Source organism: Petromyzon marinus, chromosome 5 (assembly GCF_048934315.1).
Source record: "Petromyzon marinus isolate PM22_M1 ecotype Great Lakes invasive population chromosome 5, UKy_Petmar_22M1.pri1.0, whole genome shotgun sequence".
Classification (NCBI taxonomy): Eukaryota; Metazoa; Chordata; class Hyperoartia; order Petromyzontiformes; family Petromyzontidae; genus Petromyzon; species Petromyzon marinus.
In genome coordinates, this window is record NC_133671.1 from 20,478,230 (window position 1) to 20,492,527 (window position 14,298).

The window sequence follows — 14,298 nt, forward strand, 5'->3', positions numbered from 1 at the left end:
CTGACTGGAGATTGTATTCCAATTACACACCGTACGCTAATTGCACACTGTGTGTATGTCATCATCATCATCATCATCACGATCCATCGGCAGATAGCCCGTAGATGTCCACTGTACACTTCGCCATTTGTTTCCACTTTCCTCTGTCTTGTGCCAGTCTGCTCAAGTAGTGGCCACATATTCTTAGTTTTTTCGGTAAAGTCACGTTGAAGGGAAACAACAAAATAATAAAATATATATAAAACAATCAAAAATTCTCACGACGTTTCGACCATAACTCAAACGACGTTTGAGTTATGGTCGAAACGTTTTCTATATATTTTATTATTTTGTTGTTTCCCTTCAACGTGACTTTACCGAAAAAACTAAGAATATGAATTACTGCAGTCACGAAAGCTTTAAATCAAAATTTAGTGGCCACATGTTTCTGGCACCAATCTCTTACGTCGCCAAGCCATTCTCTCTGTGTGTATTTATGTATGCATATAACATGAGCATAATAATCCCTTGTGGGACACTTTAAGAGCTTTCCTTGAAGGACTCGTGAACTGTCTAACAAGAGGATAACTGAAAGCCAGATGGTGGCGATGAGGCTGTCAGAGCAGACCTTGGAGGTCATATGTAGACTGAGCAACAAATGTGGGACTTGGCAAAAGGAAGGCGACATTAGCGAGGCTACGTGGCATTAATGGCATTAGCCACAATGACCTCTTAAACTTTAATCCTCATTACACGCCCTTTGACTAGAAGCCTCCATTTAGAATTAACAGTCTGCCTCTAGAATTGAGACACAAAGGCTGCGGTTTGGCGTCTCTGTGATCACCGACCTCGTATGAGCTTGACCTGCCCTTGACCTATGGCATCGCAGTCCATCTCCATGAGATTGCGCAGGAAGTTAGACTCCGACATCATGCCCTTGGCTGCCTTCCAGCTGACCTCCTTGTGACCCCGCATCAACAGGATGCACTCGCACACGGTCTGCACCTGCTTTGGCGGCGTGGCAAACGACCTTCAGGAAACGGGGTCAGGGGTGAGCGTCGAGGGGTCACCGTTAGGATGTAGGGGCCCGGCGACATATGCAAGTAACTTTCATTTATTTATTAAAGATCAACAAAATGAAACTTTCACGAGCATTCCAGGACCGGGGACTAGGTCAGCTGGAGTACCATATCCAGGGATGGGAAAAAGGGAAAATGGAAAAAGGGAAACAGCATTGGCTGGGTCCACAGCAAAGCACAGCAAAATATCGCCAACACGGAACCGTACTTACATTTGTCTCCTGCGAAAATCCCAGCAACAGAACGAAATGACGCAGTGGTAAATAAGGCAACGGTTATAATCGTATTACTATCCCCTCCCCACAGTTGGAATACAAGAGGGCAAAAAGGAAACGTGGCACATCGTCGAGTCATTAATAAGCTCAATAGATTAGTGGACTTACCGGGCACGCACACATGCGTGCGTCCCTTCATGGAAAGAAGCAAGCACGCACATTCAGTACAAGTGTAGTGAGTCCTACTGAGTTGCCGACGCTGTCTTGGGAGCAACACTATTTATTTCACCAACTCAACATAACATAACACAACCTACACTTGGGCGTTGAATGCCCATCTAACCACGCTACGGCAGAACTAGACACGGTTCGCTATCCCGGCCCGGACCACAAGCTGGGTCCCGGACCACGTAGCTAGAGACTTCTTTTACCCGACGTGGATCTTCTTCACCAGCAACACCAAGAACCCCGAGCCCCTCACGGGGCCCCCGTTATATCGGCCTGGGCTGGGGCTGGCTCCGCCCCTTGCCCCGCCCACCTTCTAGATCTCTCGAGCTCTTTCCCGAAGGCTCCCGAGAGCTCCTCTATACCATGTGACCACCCAGCGGCCCCAGTCCACCAGTGACCCCCCTCCAATATCATCCGGTCACGTGTCGGCAGGTCAACCAGCGTATCATGCCCCAACGTAACCCTGGCGGGTTGACACTTCCTCTCGCTCCCTCACAAGGAGCCCGCACTGCACACTGTACGTGGTGCCTCCGCGCTGACCAGCGCTCACCCAAGCCCCGCTAGGGCTGGTACTACGCCCGGTAAGCGGGCTACACATAATTCCAACACATTATCCGCCGTGGCTTCGTAAGCCCGGCACCACACAGTGACATTCACAGTCACTACACAAGCATGTATGCGAGGTTGCGCTAATGCGTGTGTTTATGTTACCAGAGGTTTGCAAGTGTGCACGAGTATAACAATATAATGAAAAGCAATTTAACAATCCTGCAAGGCCTCACCGAATCTCATGACTCTGTTTGTCGTTGAGATATTGGCGAATTTCATTTCAAGATGCACCAAGAGAATACCCACACATGAGCGGATTGCGGTCAAAAGTCTGCACAGACGGGTTCTCAAACCCACTTAATAAACTGATATTTCCGAGCCACTTTTCAGATACCAATTAATGTAACTGGCCACAAATCTCAGTGATCCACCAACCCTTTCCTCGAATTTGCTGAATTACAGGCATTCACTACAAACCCAGTGACGCGAGTTCGATTCCCGCTCACCGCCAACACCAGTGACGATTATCTGAACTGGTCCTGGGCCTCCCCTAGGCTCGACTGAGCCTCAAATGAGTACATGGTGCGGTGTGTAAACTTCGCCACCCACCCCCTCATGTGCCGTGTCGGCCTTCATAGGTGCTCGCTAACAGCACTTGCCCCAACAGTCTGTTAATGCTATACAGGGGGGGGGGGGGGTCTTTGTCTTTGTATGTGTGCCGTCATTGATCTGGGCCTTATCTGCCACCGGGGATGCCCTGGAACTGCCCTGCCTGCCACCTGGGACCAATACGTGAAGGGCCGCAGCCCCTCAAGAAATGCCCTGGGACTTGTTAGCATTGTCCTGGCTGCCCTGACCATCCCGAGGATGCCCTGGGACTCGTTGGGACTGCCCTAGTTGCTCCGGCTGTCTCTATGGGGCTCATAGTTGTTGGTGTTGGGCTCCGGTTGCTTCACACTAAGCTGCGCAATGGTATTTCTCTTTCTGTCTCTCTCACATGTTTCACCTGTCATGACCAGGCTCCATCCTCTTTCTACCATCACAATTTATTTTCGTAAAGCATATTGAGGCGCCATTGCATTGAGATACTACACAATCTAGATTTAAAACTCATTTCTTTAGAACTGCCTTTATGTGTTTAGTTTCTTGACCTTCCCCCGCACCTCCGATTAGCACAGATTGTTACGTACGGTGTGAAAGAAGTTTCAACATACATACAGTAAAATCAGAATCAGAATCCTTATTTATGCTGGAGGAATCCGATGAGTTATGAAGCTATTTTTCACAGATGTCCACGCTCGCACGCATCTCCATACCGGATCTCTGTGACGTCACTTTTGTCGAGCTCCTGCAGGGCGCGGCGCGCAGCCTGCAGGGCCGGAAGGGCGGCCGTGAGTGCCTCCTCCGCCTCCCCCTTCTCCACGGCGATCACGCGGTTCTGGTCCTCGATCTCCCGCGCCTTCTCCTCCGCCAGCTGCTTCTTCTCGTTCACTGAGGTCACGGTGTCAATGTGGCCGGGAATTCATTATCGTCATCATCATCATCATTTAATTGTTGTTACCGCACTTGTGTGGTTTGGAAATGGGGCTCACGTCGCGTTCTGTCCTTACTGTTGTGAATGTTAGGGTTTACAAGCGGTGCTGGAGCCGATGAGCTAAATCAGATTATCAAGTATTTTTTTTCGTGGTAGTTTTGACCTCGTTCGCATAAGTTCAATATCACAAGCTTTCAAATGATTCCTCGTTCATTGAAATTAGTGGCGATGCCACGGAGGAGTTCACCGGACAAATACACAAGCGGAAAAAATGATCCACCTATTCGGTCGATGGCCTGGGCAGGACATGCTGCTCGAAGGAATGATGGCCAGTGGTCAAGACTAGAGCAAGAGCAGCAGCCAAAGGAGCAAACACACCTTACAGGATGTCCACAACAGACACAGAAGCAATGAAATCGGCTCTCTGCAGGAGCGAGATGGATTGTTATATTGGTGCAGGATCATGAGAGATGGCAACGGCTCGGAGAGGCCATCATTCACTAGGGGATCGACCATGGCTGCTGCTGATAATCATGATTATGGCCAAAGAGGCATGATGGAGCAGCCTCGCTCACCTGTCTCCGTGCTGCGCGAGATCTCCTCCAGCAGGGCATCGCACGCCAATGATTTGGCCGCCAAAACAACCTTCTGCTCGGCCAGACGCTCGTTAAGTTCAGCCAGTTGCACGCTTGCCTCCGCGAGCTTGTCCAGTCCCCCCTCCAGACGCTGGCACTGGCCTGCGAGGCACGAGGTGATGGCACAGTGGGCAGGGAGCAGGGCTTAAGTTCTCACTTAAATAATATCGAGGTCGCTGGTAGTAGAATGTAGAAGACACGTGACTAGTAGCCAGAGCCATCGTGAGAGGTATACCTAATGTCGAGTGCTCGGACCGGATGGAGATTAAGCCCTGGTAGAGAATCATCTTCTTTGGTTCTTTCGGTAAAGTCACGTAGAATGAGAATAAAACAAAATAAGACAATAAAATTCTCACGACGTTTCGGCCACAACGCAAGCGGCCGTTTTCAGGTGAAAGGAACAGACCTGTCGTCTCGACAGGTCTGTTCGTCCCGACAGGTCTGTCCGACAGGTCTGTTCCCTTCACCTGAAGACGGCCGCTTGCGTTGTGGCCGAAACGTCGTGAGAATTTTATTGTCTTATTTTGTTTTATTGTTTTATTCTCATTCTACGTGACTTTACCGAAATAACCAAAGAAGACGAATCTTTGCAGTCACGAAAGCTTTAAGCCCTGGTAGGGAAGTTTGCTGTAAGTAAGCAGAGGCACCTGAGTTTTACTTGTTAAGTGAGCCGACAGAAGTGGCTGTTCGGCTCAATGGTTTAAACACCCTGAGCCAGCACCACTGAGATCCTTGGTTTGAATCTGAGTTTCAGTCACTTGTCACTAAACTGGGTTCTCAAAGTGGAGCAAGTTGATTGATGGTCTCAGACCATTCACCAATGTTTGAACAATGAACAAAAAAAAATTCCAGCTCTTGAGAAATAGGGCTTTCAGTAAGTTTGGCATGTGACAAATACTCTTTGTGGAGCATATAAAAAATATATCTCAAGTTCGGCCCAATAACATAAGCACATAAATAAGCATTCCTTAGGACGTAATTTAGACCGGCTGCAGGAACCCATTGATGGGACATCTCCCATTTCGGCCGGAATATGAGCCACTCACCAAGGATGTACAAGTCCTTCTCTTCCAGCAGCCGGGTGTAGGTGGCCAGATAGTCCAGATAGTTCTTGGGCGTCACGTAGTTGCTGCGTCGAAGCTTGCGCTGGAACTGGACGCTGAAATCACCCACCGAGCAGTGGACGCTCACCACGTGGCTTACCACAGCGCCGCGGTGATCACCGGGGATCATCGGGTTCTCACCTGCAGGGCACGCGCACACACACGTTACAAGCACACACACAGGTTACACGCGCACACACACACGTTACACGCACACACAGGTTACACGCGCACACACACACACGTTACACGCGCACACACAGGTTACACGCGCACACACACAGGTTACATGCGCACACACACAGGTTACACGCGCACACACACACGTTACATGCACACACACACGCTACACGCACACACACACACGTTACACGCACACACACACGTTACACGCACACACAGGTTACACGCACACACACAGGTTACACGCGCACACACACACAGGTTACACGCACACACACAGGTTACACGCGCACACACAGGTTACACGCGCACACACACAGGTTACACGTGCACACACAGGTTACACGCGCACACACACAGGTTACACGCGCACACACACACACGTTACACGCACACACAGAGATTACACGCACACACACAGGTTACACGCGCACACACACAGGTTACACGCGCACATACACAGGTTACACGCGCACACACACAGGTTACACGCGCACACACACACAGGTTACACGCACACACACAGGTTACACGCGCACACACACAGGTTACACGCGCACACACACAGGTTACACACGCACACACACAGGTTACACGCGCACACACACAGGTTACACGCACACACACAGGTTACACGCGCACACACACAGGTTACACGCGCACACACACACGTTACATGCACACACACACGCTACACGCACACACACACACGTTACACGCACACACACACGTTACACGCACACACAGGTTACACGCACACACACAGGTTACACGCGCACACACACACAGGTTACACGCACACACACAGGTTACACGCGCACACACAGGTTACACGCGCACACACACAGGTTACACGCGCACACACAGGTTACACGCGCACACACACAGGTTACACGCGCACACACACACACGTTACACGCACACACAGAGATTACACGCACACACACAGGTTACACGCGCACACACACAGGTTACACGCGCACATACACAGGTTACACGCGCACACACACAGGTTACACGCGCACACACACACAGGTTACACGCACACACACAGGTTACACGCGCACACACACAGGTTACACGCGCACACACACAGGTTACACACGCACACACACAGGTTACACGCGCACACACACAGGTTACACGCACACACACAGGTTACACGCACACACACACAGGTTACACGCGCACACACACAGGTTACACGCGCACACACACACACGTTACACGCGCACACACACAGGTTACACGCGCACACACTCACGTTACACGCGCACACACACAGGTTACACGCGCACACACACACATGTTACACGCGCACACACAGGTTACACGCGCACACACACAGGTTACACGCGCACAAACAGTAAGTCCTCGTTTAATGCGGTAGATGCGTTTCTGAAAAGTGCAGCGTGAAGTGAAAGACGCGTTAAGCCAAAAAAACAATCCCCCAAAATTAAGTAACAATAAAGATTGGCGAGATACGAAGCACGCAGACGCAGTGAGATGTCGGGACAAATAACTGAGGGTACGCCGTCGCGTTACTGCACCATTCCGCGTACTGCATCACACTACTCAGCTGGGCAGTTCAAGAAAGTAGTTCGTCGTCGACCAATCGTGAGTTGGGTTATAACGGTGCGCATTCTGTTTTGTGCGATAAATGTGTACACCATGCGTTAAGCGAGGACTTTACCGTACGTATATGGGAACAAGCACCAACGGGGGCCGGATGTACTGAGCTATGTTGAGGTCTACCGCCTGATGTTTTAAAATAATTCCTACGAACCGAGCTTTAAATGCTTATTAAACAAAATTTACTGTTCTTTGTCAATCCACTGCTGGATGAAGAACTTCCCATGCTGTGTCGATCGTGTTGTGAACGGCGGATGTCATGAGAACACTCACCTCCGCCGAAAGCAATGTGGAATTGTCACAACTGGCTCACAACTGTAACCAGCAGCTGAGGGCCATTTGAGCCGGAAACCATTTTCACTTTTTAGACAACTAAAGTCTGTCATGGTCATCGCATCGCAAGCCCGGCGTGCTCGTACCCAAGAAGGATTGAGCTACGGCCAGCAAGGCCTGCTCGGGCCACGGCAGGAACCAGTCGATGCACGTGTTGTTCACCAGCCCTGTGGGTAACATGACAAAGTCAGAATCAGAATCAAAATCTTAATTTATACTGGAGGAATCTGACGATCTATGAAGCTCTTTTTCACAAATGTCCAGTATGGACACAGGGTCAGCAAGTTACAACAGCAAACAATACAAAAACATGATAGGAGTGCAAAATAAATAAAATGGTAAAAAAAAGTCACTGCGTATGAATAAAAAATAAATGATTTATGTAAGTCCGATTAGTCAAGATTGGGCAAGGCAGCAAAAACAAAAACAACACAGTCACAGACCACACCAAGATAACACCACGCAGTAGTCCCTCAATAAAATGGTACATCAACAGTGAACTATTGATACACAGGTAATGATCAAAGTTGAAAATCACATTTGCAGGTGACTGTATCCAGCACTAATCTTCTCACATTGCCACAGCCACACTCTGGCTGATAATCCGGCTATGGTGGTCAGAGATTACTTTTTAAACAACGACGCGATGACAATGATAAGCGATTTTTTTATTTTTAAAGTCTGCCTGACTCTTCGAGTAACACACGATAGGGACAACTTCGTATAATGTAATGTACAGCACGTTATCAATCCCACTGCTCAATGAAGGCCTGTGGAGGGGTTATTTGACCATATTTCGCGACATTGGTCAGCGTTGGTTGATAAAGGTGGTGTTGTTATACGACCGGTTCAGATATCGCTCGCCACTAATGTTATCCGAGGTCGGGAATCAAGTGCGCTAACCGCTGCACCACAGCTTCAGCCTCGCAACAGCTCCAATCTGCCAACATAGCCGTCAACAATTTTTCACCAAACACCCACGTGCGCATGGGTGGCTGAACCCGCGTGCGCATACACGCAGACTCAGTTCATCCCCGCAAGTGGTTTCTGGCTAGCCGCCGAACACACGCGGTTAGGAAGCCACTGGAGCGATGCCCTTTTAAATCTAAATTGAAAACTAATTTTCTTTAAAGATGCTTTTTGTATTTAGTTTGTTGTCCTTCTCCCTTCACCTCCGATTAGCGCGGTTGGCTACGCACGGTGTGAAAGCATACATACGTACGTGCCCACACGTGCGTGCACACAGGTGCGTACAGATGGCCGTCTGGTTCCCTTCACGTCCGCACCTGGGAAGTTGCGGCAGCGTGTCCTCAGTGTGTCCCCATCGGGAGACATGGCCAGCACGATGTGCAGGTTGCTGGCACACTTGCTCACAAAATAGTGCCACACGCTCTCGCGCGCGGGGCCACAGCCGGCCCGCGCCGCCTCGTCCCGCACCTGCCCGATCAGAGCCTCCTTCTCGTCGTCCGGAAACAGCGCCGGCACTATGCCTGGGTAAAGACAAATATGACGAAGATCCCACCCGTGTAGTTCATAGTTCATTTTAGTTCATTTATTTGGTATAGCCCTGTGAGCCATTCGGCTTTTGAATCGGGTGCAACCGCAACAAACAAAAAACATGAACAATAAAACATCTTAAAGTGATTATGTGACTGTGCAAACAGGCCATCAGTCTAACTCCGTACTACAATAAACAAAAACATGGCCAAAACAAAAAAAACTTTTCGAAATCACCAAAATAAAAGCCATAAATCCAATGTAACAGTGATCATAGGGACTGTGACCGAATTTTTAACAATAAACTACATAAATAAATTATAACACCAAAATCTAGAGCCATATTTTAGGCCAATGAATAGCAGTGGCATCTAGGGTTGTACAACTCCTCTAGAGCAGTTTTGAGTGAAGATCTCATAGGTAGTGATTCAAGTTGCAGTTTATTGGCAATAGCATTCCAGACCCTGGGGGCATCAATAGCAAAGGCCCTTCCTCCAGTTTTTGTACGGCAATAGGGAAGTGTAGAAATTTAATAGACTGTTGGGGCAAGTGCTTGTTAGTGACCGCCTATCAAGGCCGGTGTGGCACACGAGGGGGTTCGTGGCCAGCGCCACACCCAGCCGCCTTTGTCTCCCCAGTGCAGATGTTTACACAATGCACCGGCTACTCATTTCAGGCTGAGTCGACCTGTGTCCAACACGTACACAAAAACATGCAGCACACGAGTACAGCCAGTAAAACTCATACTAAACATTCATAAGTCATTGTCACCCCCATATCATCATCATCATCAGCAAGGGTGTGAATGCGCGTGTGTGTGTGCGCACGTGCGTGTGTGTGCACACGTGTGTGTGTGTGCACACGTGTGTGTGTGTGTGTGCACGCGTGCATTCACACGCGAGTGACACCGACCGGCTGTCAGCATGTTGTTGATGAGCTCCAGGAATCCCTCCTCGACCACGTGGGCGTCGGTGAAGAGGAAGGCCGTGGGCTTCCCCTCCACGCCGAGGCGTGTGTACAGGGCCTTCAGGTCGTCCCGCAGGCTGCTCTCGTTGTAGCCTCGGCTCAGGGTAATCTCAAACACCTACCGAGGAACGGCATTGCCAATCAATGCAGATTACCAGCAGAGGAGATCCGCGACTCCGAGTAAACAAGACGATAGGCTCCAATCATGATTTTTCAGTTACAGGCAGTTGGTTTATTTCATCAACTTATAGGATGTAGCTGTGGCTTTATCTGAGCCTTCTCTAGAAAATGGCAGAATTGAAAGCTAAACTGTAACCTGGGAGATGACAGCTCATATTCTCAGGCGACAGTGTGATAGCCTGATAGTGGTAAGCTCCGCTTCATCTCTGATTAGCCCGCACCTCCGATTGGCACGGTTGGCTAAGTACGGCGCAAAAGAGGTTCAACATACATACATACATTACCATCATAGATTCAACAATGATCCGCCTCCTCCTATAATTTGGCATGAGAAAACCTGAGGTGGCATCTTTCACCTCCTTAAAACCATGACAAATAATCACCTATCACCACCATCGATCTACCTCGATGGAAAATTACAAATAGTTATCAACCGAAGATGAGACGGAGGGTGAGATGGAAGGATGCATTGAAACAAGATATGACGATAATAGATATCATCAGACTTAGATGCAGAACGAAAAGTACACGAAGAATGAATATCGGAGCAGCTGGCCACATGCAAAAATGAGACTTTCAGCTTAGAAAAAAAGAGGCTATCAGAGGACAGGGGAGAAGTGAGATACGCAGGAACGCCACCCCGACGAGTTGACCTACGAGGCTCACTGAGCGTGCGTGTCGGATTTAGCAGCGGTAGAGCCACTCCCCGGCTTCACCGCCGGTCGGCGCAGCGCCGACCGGCGATGAGGGCGGCGCTCACCTGGCAGCCGGCGGCGTAGGCAGCGAGGCGCGAGAGCGACTGCTTCCCCGAGCCGCCAACGCCGACGAGGAGCGCGTGGCCGCGCTCCATCCTCAGGGTGCGGTGGACGCGCGTCACGTGCTCCAACGCGTCCTCAAACAGCACCAGGTTCATGGGCGTCTCGCTGCTGTTGTACTCCTCCAGGATTTCCTGTGACGAAACGAAAGTGGCAAAGGATATCGATCGGCAGATGTTGAGGGGGGCGTGAGACGGTGGCGTAGCCTTTGAGTGTGAATGCGGGGCAACTGCACTGGTACTGATCGGCTGCAATGGCCCAGGCGCCAGGCTATGAAAAGGCACAACATTGGACTGGGGGCTCGACTTCGAGGGCCCATTGTTAACACTTGGGGGTGCGGTTCGGTAAGTGCTTATTTAACCGGCAGATAAACTAATAAAATAACATTATCGGTACCGAGCCTCCGACAAGGAAGGCCATGTGGAAGGGCGTGCGGCACAGTTTGGCGCTCGCTATCATAGAGTGCGGTCGTGCCGCTGCAGTTCTCTGCGATGAGTACAATGTCTTTAAAAACAATGGCGCTACGCCTCCCTAAAATCAAATTAACACTGAACCCCTTGTGCCTTAAATGATTCAGCGGTGAACGGGATCCACCCTGTAACTTGCAGACGTCTCGGAACGGGAAAGGGTCAATCACTACACCACCTTGCCAGATGAAACCCGGCACAGGAACATTGGATGTGGTAGGCAACCCCAGGTGCACGCCGGCGATCACACCTGGAAAAGCGCGCGTGCCGCCTCGTAGTCCTGGATGTCCTCGTAGAGGCGCGGCTCGCCGGGGCTCAGCGCCGAGCGGTAATCGCCGAAGAGGATGGGGTCTCGCATGGTCACTTCCACATCGTGCGGGAAGTGCTCCTCCAGCAGACGCCGCACGTGGCGCTCCACCTGGTGTGGCCAGAGCGTCACGCAGGTCAACGGCCAAGGTCGTCATGGTTTCTTTCCCCAGCTCAGCTTTTGCACAAAACCGCAACTTGCTCAAAGTACATCTGTACGTGTAAACACGCCTCACCAATTCTGTAACAACTACGCTGGTTCATTGTTAAAGCATATATATGTTTTTTTAAAGATTAATTCAGTTAAATAATTATACTTCCTGCCATTGCTTTCGTACAGCCATTTTAATGGTGCGGCACACTGTACTTGAATGGAAAGATTGTAAGCATCATTACATCTACAGCAGGATCCGTTTCATCGATATCCACCTGATTTCTCATGAACCTTTTACCTTTGTCTCAACAGGTGATTGAATATTGTGAAAAGTAATGGCTCCATATCTCACCGAGCTATGTGTTGAAAGACGTAATATGTTGAATTGCCCAGGTCTTACATGCTAATCTCTCACAATGCAATGGCCACCCCCACAGCTTCGTCGTCATGGGTATAACTCAGCTCTCGGATCTTACATTTACATGCAAAATTCATTTCTAGCCCTGCCCATTTACCCTTGGGCTACACCCATCTCAAACCTTTATAACATCCTGCCTTAGCAGCTCTCACGCCATATATTTTTCCTGCCTCAGCAGCTCTCCCGCTATATGTTTTCACCTGATGACGATTGCTTGTGTTGCGATCGAAACGTCGTGATATTTTTCTATCTACGTGGCTTTACCGAAAGACCCAAAGAATATGAATAACACAGAAGCTTGGAGCATATCGTCTCTATAAACTTCTCCCTAGTTATTTTAGTGGGGCATAAATGGATCACCCTGAATCATTCCCATCATCATCATCATCGCCGTTATGCCCGTACAGGCGGTGATTATGAACATGCCACCGTGGCGGAAAATAAACGTTTGGGGAACACTGCCCGAACCAGGATTTTGTCGTCGGTGTTGATGAGACGGTCGTGGAACACACGCAGGCACTCATTCCTCCACAGCCGCACCATGTGACCAACGGTGGTGAACCTGCAGCTCCCACACGGAGAGGAGAGAGCTTAAAATATGTGGGGGCGGGGGGGGGATGACACTTCCCCTGTAAGGAGATCCCGCTATGCAAGAAGGCGCACGTGATTTAACCAGCGATGGGCATTAGTTTTGTAATTTGTATCTACATTGCACGCCACAATGTAATTTGTAATTCGCAAGCAAAATACATTACCCCAGTCGTTTGCACAATGTGAACGTATTTTTCCCCATTGCTGCACGTGAACATGAGACATGTACAATTGTTCTAAATCTATATTTTTAACCAGGTTTCTGCTATGTAAACTATGTCCCCCTTTGAACATGCGCATTATTGCTCAATGGGTATTTACATGTGCCAAAATAAACAAGCAAACAAACGAAAACAAACCTTTCAGGTGTGGTGAGGCAGAGGCCTTGGTAGATCCGGGACAGGTCTCGCAGGTTGAAGATGTAGTGGAACTTGGACGGAGTCGGGGGCAGCTCGCTCACGGCCGCGTGGTACAGCTGCAGCGTGCAGGACGTCAAACGGTCGCACGCCGCTCGCACCTCTTCCGAAAACATCTGCCCACAGAAGCGAGCGCACGCACGCAGCCACATACAGATCCACCCGTGCAGCTTACGCCCACAAAGGCAAGGCTGTTGGTGCAAGCGCTATCGGTGGGCATCCATGAACACAAGAAGGGTGCACAAGGGGGAGGAGTTGCCTCTGCCACGCCCGGCCGCCATTGCCTCCCCAGTGCTGTTGTTTACACAAAATCAGTACCCTTTTCAGGACTGAGGTGCCCTAGGGGAGGTCCAGCACTAGTTCAGATATGACTCATCACCGATGTTAGCCGTGCTTCGGAATAAAACTCACCAGATTAACTATAGGAACACAAACAATGCTGCAGAACTCAAATCTGCCTCCCATATGCTCTGCCTTAGTTGAGTTGGTGAGCTTACAACAAACAACATCGCGACAGAAGCCGCCATCGAGCGACGGTGACGTCACAACAGCGCTTGTGCCAGTCTACATGCAAAGTGCAGAAGCGGCACGCACTCATGCCCTCACGTAGGCACTCACACACGCACGATGGATCCTCACCAGGGTGTGTCCACGTAAAATAGAGGCGTAGATGTAATGGAGGGACTCCTCGGACGGGAAGGTGACGTGGAAGACCGTGAAGAGCGAGAGGAAGCGAGGGTCCACCTGGTTGCGGCCGCCCCCGGCCTTGCCCATGGCTGCAACGTAGCCAAGGTCCCTGAGTGTCTTGCAGGTCATCTCCTTGCCGCGGTCGTAGAGGCTGCCCCTCTCCAGCAGCAGCTTGAGCAACGCTATCGGCTGCTGCGTGCCATACTCATCCACCTGGTGGCGCAATATGCATCGGAGAGGGTGAAATGAACAGAGAGTACGACTTCATATTCTTGGTTCTTTCGGTAAAGTCACGTAGAAGGGAAACAATAAAATAATAAAAATATAAAAC

General features: G+C 50.0%; 1 protein-coding gene across 1 annotated transcript in view; it reads right to left on the bottom strand.

Moving 5' to 3' along the window:
* DNAH10 (dynein axonemal heavy chain 10) overlaps nt 1-14,298 on the bottom strand; it is a 71,996-nt gene that overhangs the window by 21,175 nt on the left and 36,523 nt on the right. Inside the window, exons 49-60 of the mRNA XM_076062565.1 lie at nt 13,920-14,180; nt 13,224-13,396; nt 12,742-12,835; nt 11,646-11,813; nt 10,874-11,062; nt 9,880-10,051; nt 8,757-8,960; nt 7,557-7,637; nt 5,266-5,463; nt 4,160-4,321; nt 3,367-3,541; nt 828-1,009 (exon numbers count right to left, since the gene is read on the bottom strand). Coding sequence (XP_075918680.1) covers nt 828-1,009; nt 3,367-3,541; nt 4,160-4,321; nt 5,266-5,463; nt 7,557-7,637; nt 8,757-8,960; nt 9,880-10,051; nt 10,874-11,062; nt 11,646-11,813; nt 12,742-12,835; nt 13,224-13,396; nt 13,920-14,180 — 2,059 coding nt within the window. The remainder of the gene's footprint in view (nt 1-827; nt 1,010-3,366; nt 3,542-4,159; nt 4,322-5,265; nt 5,464-7,556; nt 7,638-8,756; nt 8,961-9,879; nt 10,052-10,873; nt 11,063-11,645; nt 11,814-12,741; nt 12,836-13,223; nt 13,397-13,919; nt 14,181-14,298) is intronic.